This window comes from Rhipicephalus microplus, chromosome 3 (assembly GCF_043290135.1).
Source record: "Rhipicephalus microplus isolate Deutch F79 chromosome 3, USDA_Rmic, whole genome shotgun sequence".
Classification (NCBI taxonomy): domain Eukaryota; kingdom Metazoa; phylum Arthropoda; class Arachnida; order Ixodida; family Ixodidae; genus Rhipicephalus; species Rhipicephalus microplus.
The window spans coordinates 172140177-172159635 of record NC_134702.1 but is presented as its reverse complement, the minus strand read 5'-3'; the positions used below and the strand labels follow the sequence as shown (position 1 = coordinate 172159635).

Sequence of the window (19459 nt, the reverse complement as noted above, 5' to 3'; positions counted from 1 at the left end):
ACTCCTGTGATGCACGCGACAAACCTAATACGGTGGTTCTTTTCGCACAGACCTTTCTCTGGGCGCTCCGGTTTCGTCTTTCGGCAAAGACTGTTTAGCTTCAGGGTTCGTAGCGGTCCTTGAAACCCTTGAAAACCCTGGAATTTGATAATAGCATTTTCAAGGCCTTGAAAACCCTTGAATTTTTTCAGGTCCTTAAATTTCCTTGAATCTCGTCAATAGGCTTCGGTTCAGCCAGTTTTAGCGGATTCCGCTTGAACGCCTGGCAACTATGTACTGGAGCCAGCAAGGCATCCAATCCAATCCACTCCTGTAGCTACTGCGCTGTACGACTATGGTGTCTAGAAGGTGTACTAGAAGGGGAGGTGGTCGCGCACTGCGGAGGTTGGCGGAGAGGGTGTCAGTTGTTCATGCCGACGAGCGGCGGCGCGCGTGTCGTTTTTTAGATGCCCCTCTGGGTCGAAGCGAAGCACGTGCGTTTCCGCGGCTTGCGTTCGTACTGTTCGCACGATGCTCGAAGTTTTGAAGCCTCTTCACACCGCATATCGTGATGGCTAAACCAGTGAAGCGCCAGACTCACTGCTTCGCGCCCGGATGCTCTACCGGGTACGTTTTAGCCCGAAAGGCAGGTATAAAAAGGTCTGTTTTTACCGTACCGAACGATGAGGACCGGCTGAAAGCATGGCAGCGGTACGTTCCACGTGGTGACAAACTGCTCGACCGAACTGCAGTCCTGTGCGAGTTACACTTCGAGCAACGGTTTATTGTGAGAGATTACACACGCATCGTGAATGGTGAAGTTGTGAAGATTCCTCGCGGCCGCCCATGCCTTACCGACAATGCAATACCGTCGATCTTCCCAAACACGCCGAGTTATCTCTCTAAAAAGCTTCCTCAGAAGCGCAGCTCCCGGACATCGAGAGGAGAAGTGCTCGGCAAAAAAAGAAAAGTGAACGATGAAAACGGACTTCCTTCAATGGAGCACGATTCTTCCTTAGATGTGACAACGAACGGTGAACGTGTTTCCGGCGCGTCGTGTACAGTGGAAAAACTGGAGCATATGAAAGGTGAGAAGCTTCCAAGCAAATACTGGTCGATGTGCCTACTTGCGGATGCCCCGAACGCTGTTGCGTTTACTGTTTGTGCTCAAGATGGTGGTAGTGTGTGCTTCAAGAAACTGGTTTATGTAGTATCGCTAGATAATTTGCTGTCATCTTATTTACTTATACAACTTTTGGTATAGGTTCCCGGATGCAGATTTGGACAGTCACATCACTGTGTAGGAAGCTTGAACACATGGGATCGTGAAACTGACACATACAATGCCGTATCGTATCCTTCTGCGCACACCCGTGAGCGATTCTCCTGATGCCTTAGTAACTTCCTTAGCTTCTTTCATCGAGGTTATTGCCATATTCCTTCAAGTTTTGTTATCACCTTGTTACACTGTTAGTAATTCTCAGCGCGAACTGCCCTTGCAGTGTTTGAAAAGCTTCAGGATTGCAGTAGATTATTTTGTAAAGATTACGCGCAGAAGGCGAACATAACTGATTACTCTTGAACCTACGTGCCCTCTAGTGATAGCACTGGAATATTCAATGCACATGTCTAAATGCTGATGCGCATCAGCATTGGTCAGTTGATCGATGGTCGACGCACTCTTTGTTGGTACCAATGCCAGTGTATATCGCCGTAATCTTACTTTCCGTTTACCGGCCAAAGTTCAGCCAAATAAACAGTTTCAGTTCGGACAAGCCGTCTTTGCCTTCGTCAGCATCACGACCCCGTGACAAGTACAGTATTCCTGTATACACAGAGATTCTTTCCAGAGCATCTAGTTATAAAACCATGGTATCAAAATCTTGTGACGTTTTGTGCAACCGTGAATATAGGTGCATATCTTTGTTTTTACAACTGGCTGCACTGTCGTAAGTATCGTTACTGAAAATTTGCACTAGCTGAAAAATAGAATTCCCCAGATTTCTGCAACCAGAAATTAGTGCTTCACTCATTATTTGGCTGCCAATTCGTGTCTTAGAAAGGTTTCCAGCTCAGTGTTCAGTGTGGCTGACTCCGTTTGATCGCCTTTATTCAAATATAGGGGACATGAGCCATCAAAAACTTCTAATTTTTGCAATTTAATGACCTATTTGCGCTATTTACAATCCTTGTACTCTGTGATCAATGACATGCCTGCTTGTTCTTGACACGCTTCATGATGGTGTGGTTGCAGTACGACTTGCCAGACCCAAAGCAACAGCTCGTGGGATGAAGGCCGGCATCCAGAGTCTTCGGCATAAAAACAAAATAATGTTTAGAATTTTTTCTGCAGCCTGTATTGGTGCACTGTGCAATAGCGTCCCAACACGGCGTCCATAGAACTGCTGTAACCCGTCAAGTTTCTGCTCCTTTTTGTCTTTCAGTCCATGCTACGCACAATTTTCAACAAATGCACTTCACTGGAAGCGTGCACCTCTCCTCCTCTGCCACTTTGCATTTCATTCGTGACCGAAGAAGGGTGCCTTCTACAAATCTTGTTTGCTTATCTTTCACTGTAAGGGAGGGATGCGCTGGATCGAGATTTTAGAACATATATAAGAATACGAAGATATTTTTGTAAATATTTTAGGACTGCAGAGGCCAATCAATGAATTTCATCATTATTTTCAATCTCAATGATGTAGATTCAGATGACCAGCTTCCAAAATAGGATAAGATTTTTATAGGACAATATTCAGTGAAACTCTGTTCAGAAAAAATAATTGGTTTGAGTTATAATACACAGTGAAAACAAAACACAACAGCAGAAAATGAGGACAAAAGCGCTACGTCACCGCTTTAAATGATTCAGTGTTTGCGTCGTTTTCTCATTCATCCGTGTTTTATTTACCCTGGACGTCATGATTATTTTCTAATTCCCCCAATTCGTGACCGTCTGATTAAATTGAGTTCTTCAGCAACATTGGTAGTGCTGGATGCAGCATTGGAAATAGATAAAATTAGGCTATTATAGAAAGGTACAAATTTTTTTACTACATCCTTTCAAAGACGTTTAAGAAGCATGCATTCCAACAATTGCTATATGTTCCTATTGTTTAGTGCATACATGCGTAACTCATTTTCTCATACACTATTTCAGATTGTTCCATGGTTGCTCTCTGGAGGCACAGTCATTCTACACACGTCAAAACCAAGTCATAGTACAGAAAGAGATCAAGTAAGCTCTCATTCATTCTTTCTTTCTTTCATTTCTTTTCTCGAAATAATATTTTGCAGTATCACTCGTAACAACAGAAGCAAATTTATTTCAGGATGCCTATGCAGCAGAGCCAATACCTAAAGTAGCACTAGGTGTGGTTTGTGATTGGGGAGAAGCTGTGGAAACATCACTAGAGCCAGCGTGTGACAGGAATGATGGTACAGAGAAATCTGTTCAAGTGCAGCTACTTATGTGCCACGAAGGATCCCAAGCGGATGAAAAGAATATTCAATCATCAACTGCTATGCAAACAGAACCATACGCTGTTTCTTCAGGTATGTATTCGCATTTGTCCTCAGATCTTTTGAAAAATTCGGTTTGGCCGCAAAGCTGCCATAGCGGAATTTCAGAATAGTACATGAAGTGAGGGTAGCAGCTCGATGCTTTCGAGTCTGACAAATCATCGTCCTTCAGTACTCTGACATAAAGGAATACGGTCGCCACAGTGAGCTAAGCAATTTTTTGCGTTGTCTATCGCTTCAGTGCAATGCAATTGGTGAGAACGGAGCAAGTACAGTGCGAACAAAAGTATGAAACACCTGTTGATCTACAGTTAAACCTGGATATAACGAAATTGATAAATTTCCGGGAAAATTCCTTATAAAGAGGATTTCGTTATGGGCAGGTTCATTTCAAAATTTCGAAAAATAAAGGTGCAAATTAAATAAAAGGGGGGACTGAAGGCAGAGCTAAACCAAAACACTTATTTTACTGTAAAAAACTGCATTAGTATAGCAATAGCAATTATATGGACACTGTCTGCGAATTTTCGCCATCGCCGCCATGTTCCCTAACAAGTACAAATTGATAACATGCTCCGGCGCATTGTAACTTTCTCGAGGGAGTAAGATTCGGTGAGCGCTGCTAAACCAGAGGTTAAATGTGTCAGCCCATCCCTATTGCCTGGAAAGTGTATAACATCTCCCGCATGTTAGAACTGACGTTGAATGCTCAAGCGGAAAGTAAACCACCCACTTTGAACGAGCATGAAACAAGGGAGAGGGGGGGATCGCTCGAGTAGCAATAATAAACTTGGATTTTAAGGGCTGTTGCGATCGCTGGCGCACTCTCTATCTCAGCGAGTATCAGTGCGATTTCAATGCTAGGGGACCGTGTGAAAAGAGCACTTCTCCTTGGAGCGGCTGTATTTGCTCACACCGGCGTTTTGTAGGATTTTTTCGATATTGGATCAAAAATAGTTGGCTGCCAGTTTTACTTCTTATAACATTACAATTGTTCGCTATCGCGATCATTGCATCCCATTCAACCTGCCGTTGTGTTAGCAAAACTGATTAGCTAATTGCAAAAGCTACCAGCCTGCGAACTCGCGGCGCGGCACAAAACGGAAGCGCGCGACAAGTCGACTTCGGAAGATCCGTCATCACCGTGGTCTCGAAGAGTTTCCATCAGCGCCTAATCTGACGTCCCCTCGGTCGTGACGACATGGTTTTCCGAACTTAAAGTCGCAGTTTCGCCGCAAGGGTGAAGCAATGAATGCGATAGTAACAACTCGGAATGTAACACTGAGAGCAGCTAACAGATTGAAACGTGCAGCGCGCTGCTTAGGCACAAATGACGCACGACAACAACATACATAGGAAGTGAGTGCACTGAGAATATTTACCGCTTGACACTTCACGCGTAGTTTAAACAAAAACGAGTTATAAAACGTAATCACAGGTACAGATATGAGCTCGAGCTAACAAGTGCCCCAGTCGTTACTATGCTCTGTTTGAAACATGCATTCTTTTTGAAAATGGCACCTGTCCAGCTAGCGAAGTGATCTTTGTGCGCCCGGCAACTAAATGCAATCGTTCCAGTCAATGTCGAAGGCACGCGATTCTCCCCACCGAAAGATAAGCGCACATGCACAAGCATCACCCCCCTCCCCCCATTCACAGGGCAAAGTACGCATGGTAGACAAGCGCACGTTGGCGCATTGTAACGACCTGAGTGCCAAGCACGGGCGGCTTTTTTTTCTTTCTTGAGTTTTCATATAGGCTGTGAATAACAAACGCCCGCACTAAATCTCAGACCTCCACCACGTATGAAGTTCTGGTTGCGACAGCAGTTATTGGAGGAAAAACCTCGCAAAAGAAACGGGCAGTGCCTGCACACAGACGATGACAATTATTATGACCCACAGTGGCGATGAGGACCAAGAGACAAGCGGATGATGGTGATTATGACCAAGCAGGGATGATGACGATTTGAATAACAAACACCCACCATATATAGATACGTATTCGCAATGTTCATAGACTGTTGTGCCGCCTAGCAGAATTCAGGAGCGTCCTGTCAATAATGATCAGCAGGCAGGCACTCCCAACGATCCTTTGTTCGACAGTGCTAGCCTCAGTGTTAACGCATTAGCAAGAAACGAACACAAACCACTTTGTATGTTGCGTGCATCAGGGACTATACCGGACCATCTATGACACGATAAATCTGATTGGTTCTTACGAGAGGCGAAGTTTTCGTGAAAATACGTGGCAACTCGCGCTTTCAATTATAGCCCACAGAGTACACATACCAGCTTCGCGAGATATTCTTTAGCTACATTGGATAATTAAATGATATTGTTTAACCTTTGCAGTTGAAACTCGCCTTGTTTGACATGCGTATAGCATTCATTGCAAGCGGAAAGTAGCGCAGGCTCACGTATTGCACTTCAAAACCTTGGCCTACGCTGAGCCTCTTGTTTTTTACGTTCGTTGATAGATGGCAGCACACTTCAGGTGATTCCTTTCTTGCCTGGCATTGGAGCGAAACAGTATACTATAGGTGTTCTGTGATTGAAATGTTCTCTGCACCCCCAGATAAACGCAGCGTTGGGGTTGTAGAACGACGCGTTGTTGGTGCTATAGAAGCCGTTCGGCAGAGAGAATTGCTCAGATTATTTTCAGTAGCGATGTTCAAAGAAACTGTCTTGACGGCGAGGCTTTTTCACTGAATGTAGATGGTTGTCAACGCGCTGTGGGTGACAGCGACGATGAACGATCAGCTGCTAGCTCACGAACAGCGCGTTGCACATCCTGTCCCATCGTGCGTTAATGTTTTTTTTCAAGCTTGCAAGTCACATTGATTGCATTTATTGTATAATATCCTTCAGTGAGGTCAAAATAAAAAAAATTATATTATTTTGCGTATTGCATGTAGCCCAATTACAGGGAGTATTACAAAATGCCGCATGCCACCAATTTGCTCGAACTTGACCAGTGTAGCGAAATGGTTAGAGCAATAAAATATGCAGTTACGACTACAGTCAGTGCTAACTTCTCCTGCACTTCACTGGTGTCCTCCGAACAATATTGTTATTCGACAAATTTTCACAATTTCGACTCGGCGAAAAGCGTACGCTTGTATTCGTTTCGATGTCCTTGTTTCGATCGTGCTGTTGGAACCTGCAACATCCGAGTGCAGCTAATTGCGCACTTTTGGAGTCTGATCATGGGTGTGACCCAAGTGATACTTAATGGGAAGTTAAATGCTTGTGTTCTGTTGAAGTAGAAACTGCATGATGATTACAGCGCAAGTAATGATGACGGCATAATATGTTTGCAAACCATCGCTACGGTAAACACTCTGTCCAGTGCAGCCATGACAGCGCGCTATTCCTTAGTGGCCTACTGACTACTGCGGCAAATCCGCCAGACAGGCTTGTCAAAAATGATCTCGAAGTGCCGTTCAGTTCGTACGTGAATTCTGGCTCGCGCAGTTTTCTGTAGCACGCACACAATTACGCAAAGCATCGTTGATACATGGTCGATCAGCTGAAACTACCACCCTTTGCACTGCAGCGAGAAATGAGGTAGAGAATATTCAGCATCCATTGCTTGAGAAAGTACTTTGGTTCGATATACATTCATTTGATGACAAAGAGTTCATCCTGTGAAAGTGGCCTGGAGAGTAAGTCCATGCATCTTATCTTTTCCTACGTGAGTTCAGGGGTCGATCATCCCTCTGCAGCCATCTTGGATTGCACGGGGCGCCACCTATAGGTCGTAGGAATTGCGAATACATATTTGTTGAATGACGGCGGTGGCACGAAAAACCAGCCGAGACTGTCAATATAATTGCTATTGCAAAAAAAACCAAAGCTGCCCGTCGTCGTGGGTCACATCATGCGCACAACAAGCACAGTGAGACTATGAATGCGTGCACTACGTCGAAAACGAAGAGCGAATGACACGAACACAGACACGCATATCGTGGAAAACTATTCAGTAAATGCAGCGTGGCCCCACAGATGTGACGCTAACTATAAGCGTGGCACTGTCAACTTGCAAAAGTAGTTTTTTGTTTGTTTTTAGGGGGGGGGGGCAACTTGAACATGTGCCCGCGATGGCGAGAACGGTGGCTGTGTCTGCTGTCCAAAAGGCACTGATCGTGTGTGTTTGGCCCGTGGATTTTTTTTTGTTGTTGTTAAATGTATATAAGGAGAGGTTGGTGCCAATGCGTGGCCCCGGCTTCTCTTCTTCTCTTGCACAAAAGTCGACATTGCATATTTTGTAGCAAATACAAGGCTATACATATGTACATATAGCTCAACGCTTACGCAATGAGTCCACGTATTCAATGTTGAGTGTCCACACCACACCGAAATGTGTCTACACTACATAGAAATGTGTCCACACCACACAGAGTTTGTAAAAATGCAAGTAATCATGCAATTTAAGTGTTCATAAAACATGAAAGTTTCAATAAAATGTCTAAGGTGATCTTGCCACTTAAGTACTGAACTGTTTTCAGAAAGGTTTTCCCTAAAATATCGTAGTGAAACACAGGACAGGACAGGACAGGACAGGACAAACAACTTTATTTGGTCCTGAGAGGCAAGGCAGCGGGCCAACTATGTAGGTCCCCACCCAGCCGTTGGCTAGTCCCATGTCGGAACAGAGAGGCCATGCCTCTCCGCTCGTTCACGGGCCCTCTGGACAGCCTGAAGCTGGACGTCTTGTCTGGGGTCTGTGATTGCCGTCGTCCAGTCTTCTTCTGTTTTAAAATCCTGTAACGCAGGGCACTGCCAGAGCATGTGACTCAAAGAGCAAAATTCACCACAATCTGGGCAAAGTGGATCAATATCCGGATGAAGCATGCTCAGAAAGCCCCTAGAGGGGTAAGACCCCGTCTGGAGCATGCGGAGCGTGCTTGCTTGTGATCTGTGGAGCTTATGATAGTGAAACACAAAAATATTGTTTTGAAACATACCGGTTAACAGTGAAGATAATGCATTTTTTTGGATTGATACTTATGAGTTATTTTTAATTCATTTAGAAAGTGAAGGACTACACAATTCCTCTAGAAAGTGAACGACAGCACGCGCTGCAGTGGCTGTAGCTTTCCTTTTGGCCATGGACCCAAAATTTTTGCAATTGATGGAGGTCGCTTCAGTTTTCGTAAAAGGTTCTTTTGAGGTACGTCAATTTTTACAATATAGAAGAATGTGCTCCACATCATCTTGAGCTTCTCCCCATGAGCAGCTATGACTGCTAGCTTTTCTTATTCTATACAGAGAGGAGTTCGTGAAGGCTGTTCGAAGTCGGAACCCATGCATGACTGTTTCTACCGATTGGCTAACCTTTAAAGGGACCCACAACCGATATATAGTACCAGTTTTCTTGAGTGCAACGGAAAGCTTACCTGTCAGAGCTTGTAATCACGGAATGGTAATGCGGAAAACACCGTAGAACATTTAAACTCAGAATTTTTCGATTTGCGGCGATTATGCAGTCTTAATCGCGATAGAGATTATACGCCAGTGTAACGTCAGCAGTGAGGAAAAGTGAAGCTCTAAGTATGAACACGTAATGTTGTGTTTGTCAAGCCTGCAGTTCCGCGACCACTGCTTTAGAGTGGGCTAAATTACGAAAGTTACAGCATTTTTTCCGGGCTTCTTAAGCAAGTACTTTCGGCCGTGCACGGGTATTTTTTTTACTTTAGCCAAGCCGAGGCAAGACAAGTCTTTGAAAACGAAACGGTACGCTTACACGAGATCGACAATTCGTGCATAGTAGTTCACATTCAGCCGTAGTTGGTCGGCTTCGATGTCACCGCTTGACAACTCGAGTGAGTTAGAGGAACGAATTTTGGCTCGCATGCGAGAGCAAAATTATGATGCCTATCAAGTAGCGCCAAAGTGACATGTTTTGACAGACGATAGGGGTAGCGACGAATCTGACAAACCGCCACTATCGCCCCCCCCCCCCCCGCCCCCCAGCCACACGCATGAAGCAATTCTCCACAGAGCAGTAGGCTGATGGCGTTTCGCGTGCCACAGCGATCGCATTCGAAAGCTCGCGTGCTTCTTGAATGCGCCCGTTGCGACAGGAATCGAGCTACTGTGGAAACGCCGTGCGGCCGGGGGTATGCACAACTGCACCCGTTTCCCTGCAGAGGCCACGAAAGCAGCGCCACTTTTCATGCTGTACTACTTTTATCTTGTAAGCCAAATAGAAACAAACGAAAATGAACAGTAACATACATGTTCGAAATGTAAGCCCTGATTCCGGTGCGCTTTAAATATTCACAGCAAAGTTATTAGGACTTTATAATTGAGTTTCATGGCTCTGGCACTACGAATGCAACATGTCAGTTTTGGTTATTTTTGAACGTGATTTAAAAATATACATCCTACTCAGATCGGAAAAGTATGCTGTCACCTGTCACCATAATTCATGCTCTTTTATTCGCCACTGGAATCTAATCACCCATTCAGGCCAATAGGCAATATGCGAAATTAACAGCGCCATCTAGTGAACGCAGCAGGTACCATATCCGCCATTTTGATGCTGGCGAGGCTTGACCACTACGCGCGAACGACCCACATGCGAACGTACGCATTTCAACGCTTCGACTGTCGCAGTCAGATTTTTTTGCTGGCAAAATGCCAGTACACTGCTGTGTGCCGCTGTGCAAGCAGCGCGGAGTCACAGACAGCGATGGGAACAAGGCATGTGGCATGAATTACGATTTTGCAGCGATCATTTAAACGCAAAACAGGGTATGGCGTGCACAAGCTTTATGGGCACAGTCTAGGATGCATGTATCTCCGCGGTGCGCGGGCTGCACAAGAGCAATGCCGGACTAACCATTTTTCTGTGTTACGCAGACAGGCCGTGTTTTTATAGGTTTGTCAGCTTTGCGGCTAGGTGTTTTCACTACGTCGGGCCTCTGCACAACAGTGGTAATCTTCGATTTACCGTCTCGAACTCGCTGAGAAGCTGTGAGGCATTTTCCTATGACTTCGGGGAAGCCTCGGACTTCCCGTGGACTATGCGCGGTGAGTCTGAGATGGTAAATCGAAAAGCACCGGTGATTCCCAGCAGTCAAATGGAGAGTCCGCCACTGCTGGTGGGGTAACTAGTGTGACAGAACCGAACTGTTGGTACGGGCTTTTTTGTGACGAGATTACACAATGTAAATAGATGACGTAGAAATGTTATTTTTGAAGGTGATTGAACACACAGACGTGCAGAGCTTCCGCTACTCCGAGTAACATGCCGTATATGCATCCTAGAAAGGCAGCTCGGTTGCTTGTCCGCGTTCAAGCCCTGCTGTGTCCGCAAGTACGGTCACCGCGCAGCAATAAAACAGTCATTTGGAAGATAAGGGCTATGCTCACTTTGGAACAGAAAAATATCGGCTCAGGCACTTAACTTCAATTCCCCCAACGTGCGCGGACGCAACTTTTCCATTAGGGCCTCTCTCACTAATTTTCCTTTACCAACGAAATAAAATCGAAAAGATAGCGGGGCGCACTGCCGTAGGTTTGGAAAACTGGCACAATGAGTATCGCCAGGGCTTGACTGAATGATGTTCTGCAGGAGTTCAGAGCGTGGCAATCCTATTTATTCGTAAGACTGGATTCATTCTGTGCATTTTAGTTTCCTTGGCTCAGTTGCGTTGCAGCTGTTTTTTTTTTATTGCAACTCACCTCAATTAAAAAATGTTTCATGTTGCATTATAAAACATACAGCTGCGGAGACAGCCATAACTTAGTTGTATGAGATTCAGCATTTTGGCTGCCTTACACTCGCAGCTCCTAGAAACCTTTGAAGCTACTTAGATATAAAAAATAGCTGATTTAAATTCTCCCGAGTGTCCGCAAGTGACTAATGCCTCTTAAAGCTTGCGGTGAAGGGCCATATCTAGGAAAGGCTGCTAGGAAACGGAAGTGTGCACAGAAAAAACTGAGGGGGAGGGGGTCACATTAGAAGTGCATCATTAGTCCTGCAATGCACATATAAGTGCGACCTCTATTCCCTGTGAGATGAATTTGTGATAGTGCCTGTGTTTGTATACAACAATCGTTTAAACAGCTAAGAGAAACCTAGCTCATGACGTCGCATTGAATGTTTGTTTGCTTATATCTTGTAGGTATCCTTCCACCGCTTTCCGAAAGATTCAATGACATACAAGTGGCAAGATGTGGTAAGATTCCTATACAGTTTGTCCACATCACATGTTCGGGCACTGGGATACGTCTTGCTGTAGCCATTGCAGTAGCTCAGCGCAGTGAAGCAAGTGTTCAGGAGTCGTACGGCCGTACTAGCGAACGCGTTGCCGTCGACCGTTCGCCCGCATTACAATGGCGGCGGGGTCAAAATGCACAGTGTTGCCAGCGCACAAAGCAATTTCGCATATGGTTCATTGTGGATCCCTTTAACGAAATATTAAATTTTATACCGTATTGGGATCAATGTTTATAACTGAGAGTTTTGTGCACCATTTTCAAACCAGGTTTCCATAAGCAGTTGACAGCTCAGCTTATTTATTAGACATCGTGCATCGGTCATCGATAGAGGTATCAGTGATATATTATTTTTCTGATGTGCTGCATGTGCAATGTGATCAGCTATGTCGTTTCCTGTGATTTCACAGTGGCTTGGCACCCACTGGAACTTTATGGTGTGGTTTAAATCTTTTGCTATAGCGTACGTCCTCTGTATTTCATATGCGAGCTCACCAGCTTTGTTGCCCAAGCTAATTCCTTTTAAAGAAACTAATGAGGACTCTGAATGACTGATAACTACCCATCGAAGTGGACCTGACTGTAAACATATGAAGCGTAAAGCACAGAGTATTGTGTAAAGCTCTGCCGTTGTAGATGTTGTGAAATGGCTTAGCCTAGAAGCTTTTCTCACTTGGTATGTAGGTACAACGAATGCTGACGTAGAGCTTTGATTCAGACATGAATGTCGGTATACACGTGAATATAGTCTTCATAATTGGTATAAGGATGTGTTAAAGCTTATTGCTTTATTGAAATATAGGCATATCATTCTTACAAGTTAATCCTGGAATCGAAGTTGTAATATCTGGGATAGAGAGTTGCCATGGTGGGTGGGATGCACATGGAGGCCAGTATTCGTGCGTAGGCAGTAAACTCTTGCATTCTAGTATAGTTTTATGAATTCTTGCAGCTGATCTCTCCTGAATTGCTCGGTATAGGGGATGATTAGCTTGTTCAGTTGCCAACCGAAGATAATGCCAACAAGTTTCCGTAAATCTCATAGCATGGAAAGTCAGTCGACGAGACTCCGCAATTACCAAAACACTGGCAGATGCTCGCGGTACACCAAGACATATACGAAGGCTTCTGGCCAACAATCTTTGGATTCTCTCCTCTAAGTTACAGGATATCCCATGTAAAACCAAGACAGCATAAGCTATTTTTTGTCGAATGATTGCTGAGTGTACGCCAATAAAGAAGAACATGAATTATTCCATCTCACTCCGGTCAGTCAATGTAATACATTAAAGGGAGTTGACTTTTTTCCTCTAATGATTTTATCATTGGAGTCCAAGACAGGCGTCTGTCTAAAATAACCCCTAAAATTGTGTTCTGTCGCACAAGTTGTAAGCGCTGAGAGTTTATCTGAAGCTTAAATTTCTTAAGCCATTTCCTTGTGAATGGAAGGAAAGCTGTTTTCTCATAAGAAATAATCATGCCTCTGCTCTTAAAATGTCGTTGATTATTGTAAGGCCTTCATGAAGATTTTGCTGCACTGCTTGAAATGTCTGATGCCCAAATTCACTGATTGTCTGCATATAGTGAATATTTCAAACTAGTTGGTAAGATATGGGTTAATTCAGCCATAACCCAATTAAATAAAATAGGCTTACTACACTGCCCTGTGGAACTCCCTGACTAACTTCATGCTCTTTGCTTTTGCCATTAGCTGTGTCAATGAAGATTTTTCTGTCTCTTAAGAATTCCGCAATCCATCTTGGTGTTCTGCCAACTATTCCCAACTGAATTAAACCGTGTAGTACATGAGCGTAGCTGGTTGTGTCGAATGCTCGCTTTATATCTAGAAATACTTCAACAGCTATTCTTCCACAGCTCCTCTCATGATCTACATAAGTTACAATGTCTAGAATGGCATCCATGGTGCAGCGGGGCCTACGGAAGCCTACCATATTTTCCGGAAGCACATTCGTACATTCCATCTACCACTGTAGTCTAGCATCGATCATCTTTTCCATAAGTTTGCAAAGACAGCTAGTCAGGCTGACAGGACGGAAAGAATCTATAGATAAAGGAGTTTTGCCATGTTTGAGAATCGGGGCCACTCTTGCAACTTTTCAGGAGGATGGAAGGCACTCTGTTGTCCATGCATCATCAATATCTTTAACAAAGTATTTGTGACCACAGGACGCCGGTTTTTAATGCCGTATATGTTATCCCTTCAGGACCAGCTGCTGTCCTTTGTCGACATGCTGCAAGTGTGTTATTTAATTCTTCCAATGAAAACGGATGATTTAGGTTATCATGATGTCTGCTGAGAAAAAGTAATCAATGCTTTCATATTGTGATGTAGTGCGCGGAATTTAAAGCGGGCAGAGTTCGTAGAACTTGAAACGGGGCGAGCGGAATTTGAAGTGCGCGCCATGAATGAAGTTGGAAGTCGGCAAGGAAGAAGAAGCAGGCACGTATGTTAATAAACACCAAGAAATGACTGAAGCGCCAATTCGAGGCAGACGCAGCATTTTTCGAGGCACGCCCAAGTAAGGAAAAAGGAAGAGGAGTCGCAGCAGTGGCTGGAGGAAGACGAGCCACGCATCAGGGCGGTCGGATTCCGTACCTGAGCCAAGGCTGCTGCCTCCATTGTCCGGCGACCTGAAGGGCTCCAGGACTACCTGACTGCACTGACGTTCCCGTGCCCGTGGACAGGTCTGAGCTGTCGATCTTCGGGTTCGAGCTGATACGAGGCTGTCCGGCCGGGGCTTTACCTCGAGGCCAGTGCGTGAAATGCAGCATCAGCTTATGCAACGTCAGTTGGGGCAGCACCCACCGGCAGCCTAGGAAGGCTGCTTCTCCTGTGGTTCGTGTGGCTGTTCAACACCGACGCCAACTCTGGCGACGACATCAACCCCGTGCTTTGCGCTCAGACTCTTGCGCAACAACGTGGGTGAGATGCCAATCCTCTGACGTTCCGCGACACACTCTGTGTAGGAACTGAGTGCTTAGAACTTTTGTCTAGGGAATAATATTCAGTTTGTGCATCTCTTGGGAACTGTATTCGAGAGCTGGGACTCGTTATGTTTTGGGTTAAGTGGTCTGAAGCTGTCGCCATTAAATGTTTGCGTCTAACGGACTCGTCCTGCGGGAAGTGTTCTGAGGCGCCTCCTCGGACCTCCCCAATCGAACCTGCACGTTGTGCGGAACAATGAAAAAAAAACGAAGTGGTCGCAAATCAGGATTCTTACACCTGCAACAAACCATACAAGCTTCGAGCAGTACTACTTAAGATTTACCTTAACAATGAAACTACAGGTTTAACACAAGGCAAGATTTATTTGAAACACAAAAGACCCAGGCAAATAGTTAAGAAATACCGCACGCAAAGCTTGCGGGCGCTGCGGCCGTAGTGTTAGTGTTCGTCACTCAACTGGAGCCAGCAAATGGAGCAACATCAACCTTGGGCTGATGGCCATCTAACACGGAATAGTCCGCGTTCGCCTTGTGACAAAATAAAGTTTTACCATCCATCTCACTCTTAAGCCTGTGAAAGGCGCAACGCATCTTGGTGGTTTTCAGCTGCTCGTGCTGCCGTCGCCAGCAGTGAACACAAAACTCATTGACTCCGAGGTGCTGACTGAGGCGGCCCTGTTGCCATTGTTTATTGCATGGTTAATAACTTTCGTGTCATTATCATAGTGTAACTACAGAATGGACACAACGTACAATTCGCAATGCCCATGGCCTATAGGTGGTGCGCCGTGCAATCCAAGATGGCTGTGGAAGGATGATCAACCCGGGAACTCGCATAATAAAAGATAAAACGCACGGATGTACTCCCCGGGCCGCTTTCACCGGACGAACTCCTGATCATCAAATGAATGTATATCGAACCAAAGTACTTTCTCTACCAATAGGAGCTGCACAATATTTGCGGCCTCATTTCTCTCTGCAGTGCAAAGGGTGGTGGTGTCATCTGATCGACCATGTATCAACGATGCTTTGCATAATCCTGTTCGTGCTACAGAAAACTGCACGAACCAGAATCCACGTACTAATTGAACAGCACTTCGAGATCATTTGTGTTGAGCCAGTCTGGCGGATTTGTTGCACTAGTAGGCCACTAGGGAATAGTACGTCGTCGCGGTTGTACAGGATTGCAAACATATTACGCCGTCATTACTTGCACTGTAAGCATCACGTAGCTACTTCTTCAACGGAACACAAGCACTTAACTTCCCATTAGGTAGCAGTTGTCTCACAGCCATGATCAGACTCTAGCAGTGCGCAATTCCCTGAACTTGCATGTTGCAGGTTTCATCAGTGCAATCGAAACAAGGATATCAAAACGAATACATGCGTATGCTTTCTGCAATGTCAAAATTGCAAAACGTTGTCAGACAACAACATCGTTCAGAGGACACCAGTGAAGTGCAGAAGAAGTTAGCGTTGACTGTAGTCGTAACTGCATATTTTATTGCTCTAACCATTTCGCTACACTGGTCAAGTTCGAGCGTATTGGCGGCATGCGGCATTTTGTAATACTCGCTGTAATTGGGCTACATGCAATACACAAAAAATATGGATTTTTTATTTTGAGCTCACTAAAGGATATTATACAATAAATATAAACAAAGTGACTTACAAGTGTGAAACAACAATAACGCACGACGGGACGTGAAGTGCAACTCTCTCCTTATGAGCTAGCAGTTGATCGTTCATCGTCGCTGTCACTCTCAGCGTGTTGACAACCTCCCAAGTCCAAAGAAAAATTCTCGACGTAAAGAGGTTTTCTTTTAACATCACTGCTGAAAGTAATCTGAAAAATTCTCCTCCCAAACGAGTTCGATAGCACCAACAACGCGCCATTCACTATGCACAATACCCACGCGGCGTCACTCACCACGTTTATCTGGGGGTGTGGAGATCATTTCGATCCAATACCCGGCAAGAAAGGAATCGCTTGCAGTGTGCTGCCATCTATCAACGAACGTAAAAAAGTGGCAGCGCGACGTAGGCCATGGTGCAAAGTGCAAATCGTGACCCTGTGCTACTTTTCGCGCACAATGAATTTTATGGGATTCATGCTCTACGAAAGCACTCACGAATGCTATACGCATGTAAAACAAGGCAAGTTTTAACTAAAATGGTCAGACGGTAACATTTAACTACCCAAAGTTGCTGCAGAAAATCTTGGAAGCTGATATATGTACTGTGCGGGCTATAATCGAAAGCGCGAGTTGCCACGTATATTCATGAAAACTTCGCGTCTCTCAAGAAAGAAGCGGATTTAACATGTCACAGATGGTCCGTAATATTCACTGATGTACGAAAAATACAATGATTTGTGTTGGTTTCTTGTTAACGTGTTAACACTGCGGCTAGCACTGCCAAACAAGGCAGCATTGGGAGCGTCTGCCTACTGATCATCCTTGAGAAGACGCTCCTGAATTCCGCTATGCGGCACGGCAGTCTACGAACATTGCGAATACACACAGCACCGTGTACTTGCCACTTCGGCGTAGCTTAAATTAGGCTGAGGCTAATGCCATGACCTCTGAAATCGGTGGCACGTGCCGTCATTTCAAAGGTCATGCTTGTGCGTTAATAGTACGCGTCATGCTTAAGAGATGGCACCAGGCTTTTGTGCGCTATTTGCCGTCACTTCCGTCCACCATAGCACTTGCGGCTGCTGCACATCGCGTGTGTTGGGTGTCGCTACAGCATCGTAGCGTAGCGGCGTAAGTTCAGTAGCCTCGCTAATTTTACAACGGCACCATAGCGCCACATAGAAAACAAAGTAAGTGAATTTTCGATGCCAAGTTCAAGCTGCGCGCTGTTGAATTAGCGTAAGAACCCGAAAATCGTGCTGCAGGGAGGGAATGAAATGTCTCCGAAAGAATGATCCGGGACTGGCGCAAAGCCCACAGCGTCCTCCAGACAATGAAATCGACAAAGAGGGCCAACCGCAACAAGAAGGCACGCTGGCCAGACCTCGAGCGTAGCCTGTGTACGTGGGTGCTGCAACAGCGAGCCGGAGGAAGAGGCTTGTCAATGGTGCAGCTACGCCTTAAGGGGAACGCTTTGGCAGCGGAGACTAACGCTGGGGGGTTCAATGGTGGTCCGTCATGGTGTTTACGCTTTATGTGGCGGAATCAGTTTCTCATGAGAGCCTGCACTACAGTGTTTCAGAAGCTTCCTCACGAGTTTCAGGCGCAGCTGGAGCGCTTAAGCTCATTCGTGTGGGAGGAGGTAGCGAAGCACAACATCAGCGCCAGCCGCATCGTCAACATTGATAAAGTGCCGTTGCCCTTCGACACCCCGCTTGGGAGAAGCATTACTGAGAAAGGCCAAAAAACTCTCATGGTGAGGACAACAGGCCAAAAAAATCGCACTTTACCGTTGTGCTCGCCTGTTGCGCAGACGGCACTAAGTTGCCTCCCAAGCGTCTTTTTAAGCGAAAAACCTTGCCAAGAGGTATTGTCCTTTCTACAGTGGTGGTTCAGGCCAACACTAAGGGTTGGATGGATGAAGAAATGATGGGTGTGGCTTGAGCACTGTTTCTCACGTCGACCCGACGGATTCTTCCGCGTGAAGCCAGGCATGCTGAATATGGACAGCATACAAGCGCATTTGACCGACATTGTCAAAAAAAGTATCTGTGTGAAGAATTGTATGTCTGTGATCATACCCGGTGGCATGACCAAGATTCTTCAGCCACTCTATATTTCTGTTAATTGCTGCTTTAAGACCGTCCTGCGACGTTTGTGGGAATCATGGATGTCGGAGGGTGGTTACAGCTTTCCTTAAACGGGGCGCATGAGACACCCTGCGTGGAAGTGGCGAAATGGGTGAGTGAAGCATGGAATTCCATAACTGATAAGAACGTGTTGGCGCCGGTTTGATCCCCTGCGTGACCGATGCTGAAAAGTCCGAATCGAGTGAGTCGGAGGATGATGGTGATTTGGCGGAGGGGTGTGTGTGTGTGTGTGTGTGTGTGTGTGTGTGTGTGTGTGTGTGTGTGTGTGTGTGTGTGTGTGTGAGTGTGTGTGTGTGTGTGTGTGTGTGTGTGTGTGTGTGTGTGTGTGTATGTGTGAGAAAGAGAGAGAGAGGAATGGGACTTAAAGACAGCACCTTTGCTGCAGGCCGACTGTTTTTGATCTGCCTCGTCTTTCTCGTTTGCGCAGCCTAGCCTCTAGCCCGCACCCGTGTGGGGATGTAATCCTTACACTCGGCCATGACTGCAACGTAGCATGGCGAGCTTCCAGATCGTCTCTGGGGGGCGACAGTGGCTGTACCTGGGTGTTCATTCTTTTGGAGGCCACGATGTGTCTTCCAGAAGTGCCGAAGACTCAGGTGATCGAGCTTGGCTGCCTCGTTGTGGGCGCAGGTCTCGGGCACGCTGCGACATTGCAGGAAGAGTCATGGAAATGGTCTCTGGCAGGCCTCCTTGACTAAGCCGTGGTGGTCAGTTGTGCATACACCGGGACTTGCCCTGTTGTACTGTCAAACATTCTGGCGGGTGACTGTGTCGGGGTAGTCGGTGCAGATCTCGTTCATTATGTGAAAGAATGTTGTCACGTGTAGAGTATGGGGCACACACTGAGCGGATACTTCTGCACCATCCTTCGTGGGTCCAGGGGTTACGAGGTGTCCCATTTGACATGTGCGGCGTCGCAAGGCAAAGTTGATGTATTGGCTCGTGAGGCAAGTCGTGACCTTGCGGAATGGCC

The 19459-nt window shown here is 45.8% G+C and overlaps 2 protein-coding genes across 9 annotated transcripts in view; one reads left to right on the top strand and one right to left on the bottom strand.

Moving 5' to 3' along the window:
* LOC119167542 (uncharacterized) overlaps positions 1–19459 on the top strand; it is a 113670-nt gene that overhangs the window by 15977 nt on the left and 78234 nt on the right. For 4 of the 8 annotated variants that reach the window (XM_075887687.1, XM_037419041.2, XM_075887686.1 and 1 more), the window contains exons 2-3: positions 3140–3217; positions 3312–3534. The exons of 1 other annotated variant lie outside the window; for it this stretch is intronic. In XM_075887687.1, coding sequence (XP_075743802.1) covers positions 3140–3217; positions 3312–3534 — 301 coding nt within the window. Of the gene's footprint in view, positions 1–3139; positions 3218–3311; positions 3535–11638; positions 11693–19459 lie in introns of all 8 variants that reach the window. 3 more of the 8 variants (XM_075887683.1, XM_075887685.1, XM_037419040.2) reach the window with 1 other exon arrangement.
* The window catches only part of LOC119167541 (uncharacterized), a 195065-nt gene continuing 181938 nt past the window's right edge, over positions 6333–19459 (bottom strand). Inside the window, exon 3 of the mRNA XM_075887689.1 lies at positions 6333–7254. Within this exon, the coding sequence (XP_075743804.1) occupies positions 7184–7254 (71 nt within the window). The 3' untranslated portion in view covers positions 6333–7183. The remainder of the gene's footprint in view (positions 7255–19459) is intronic.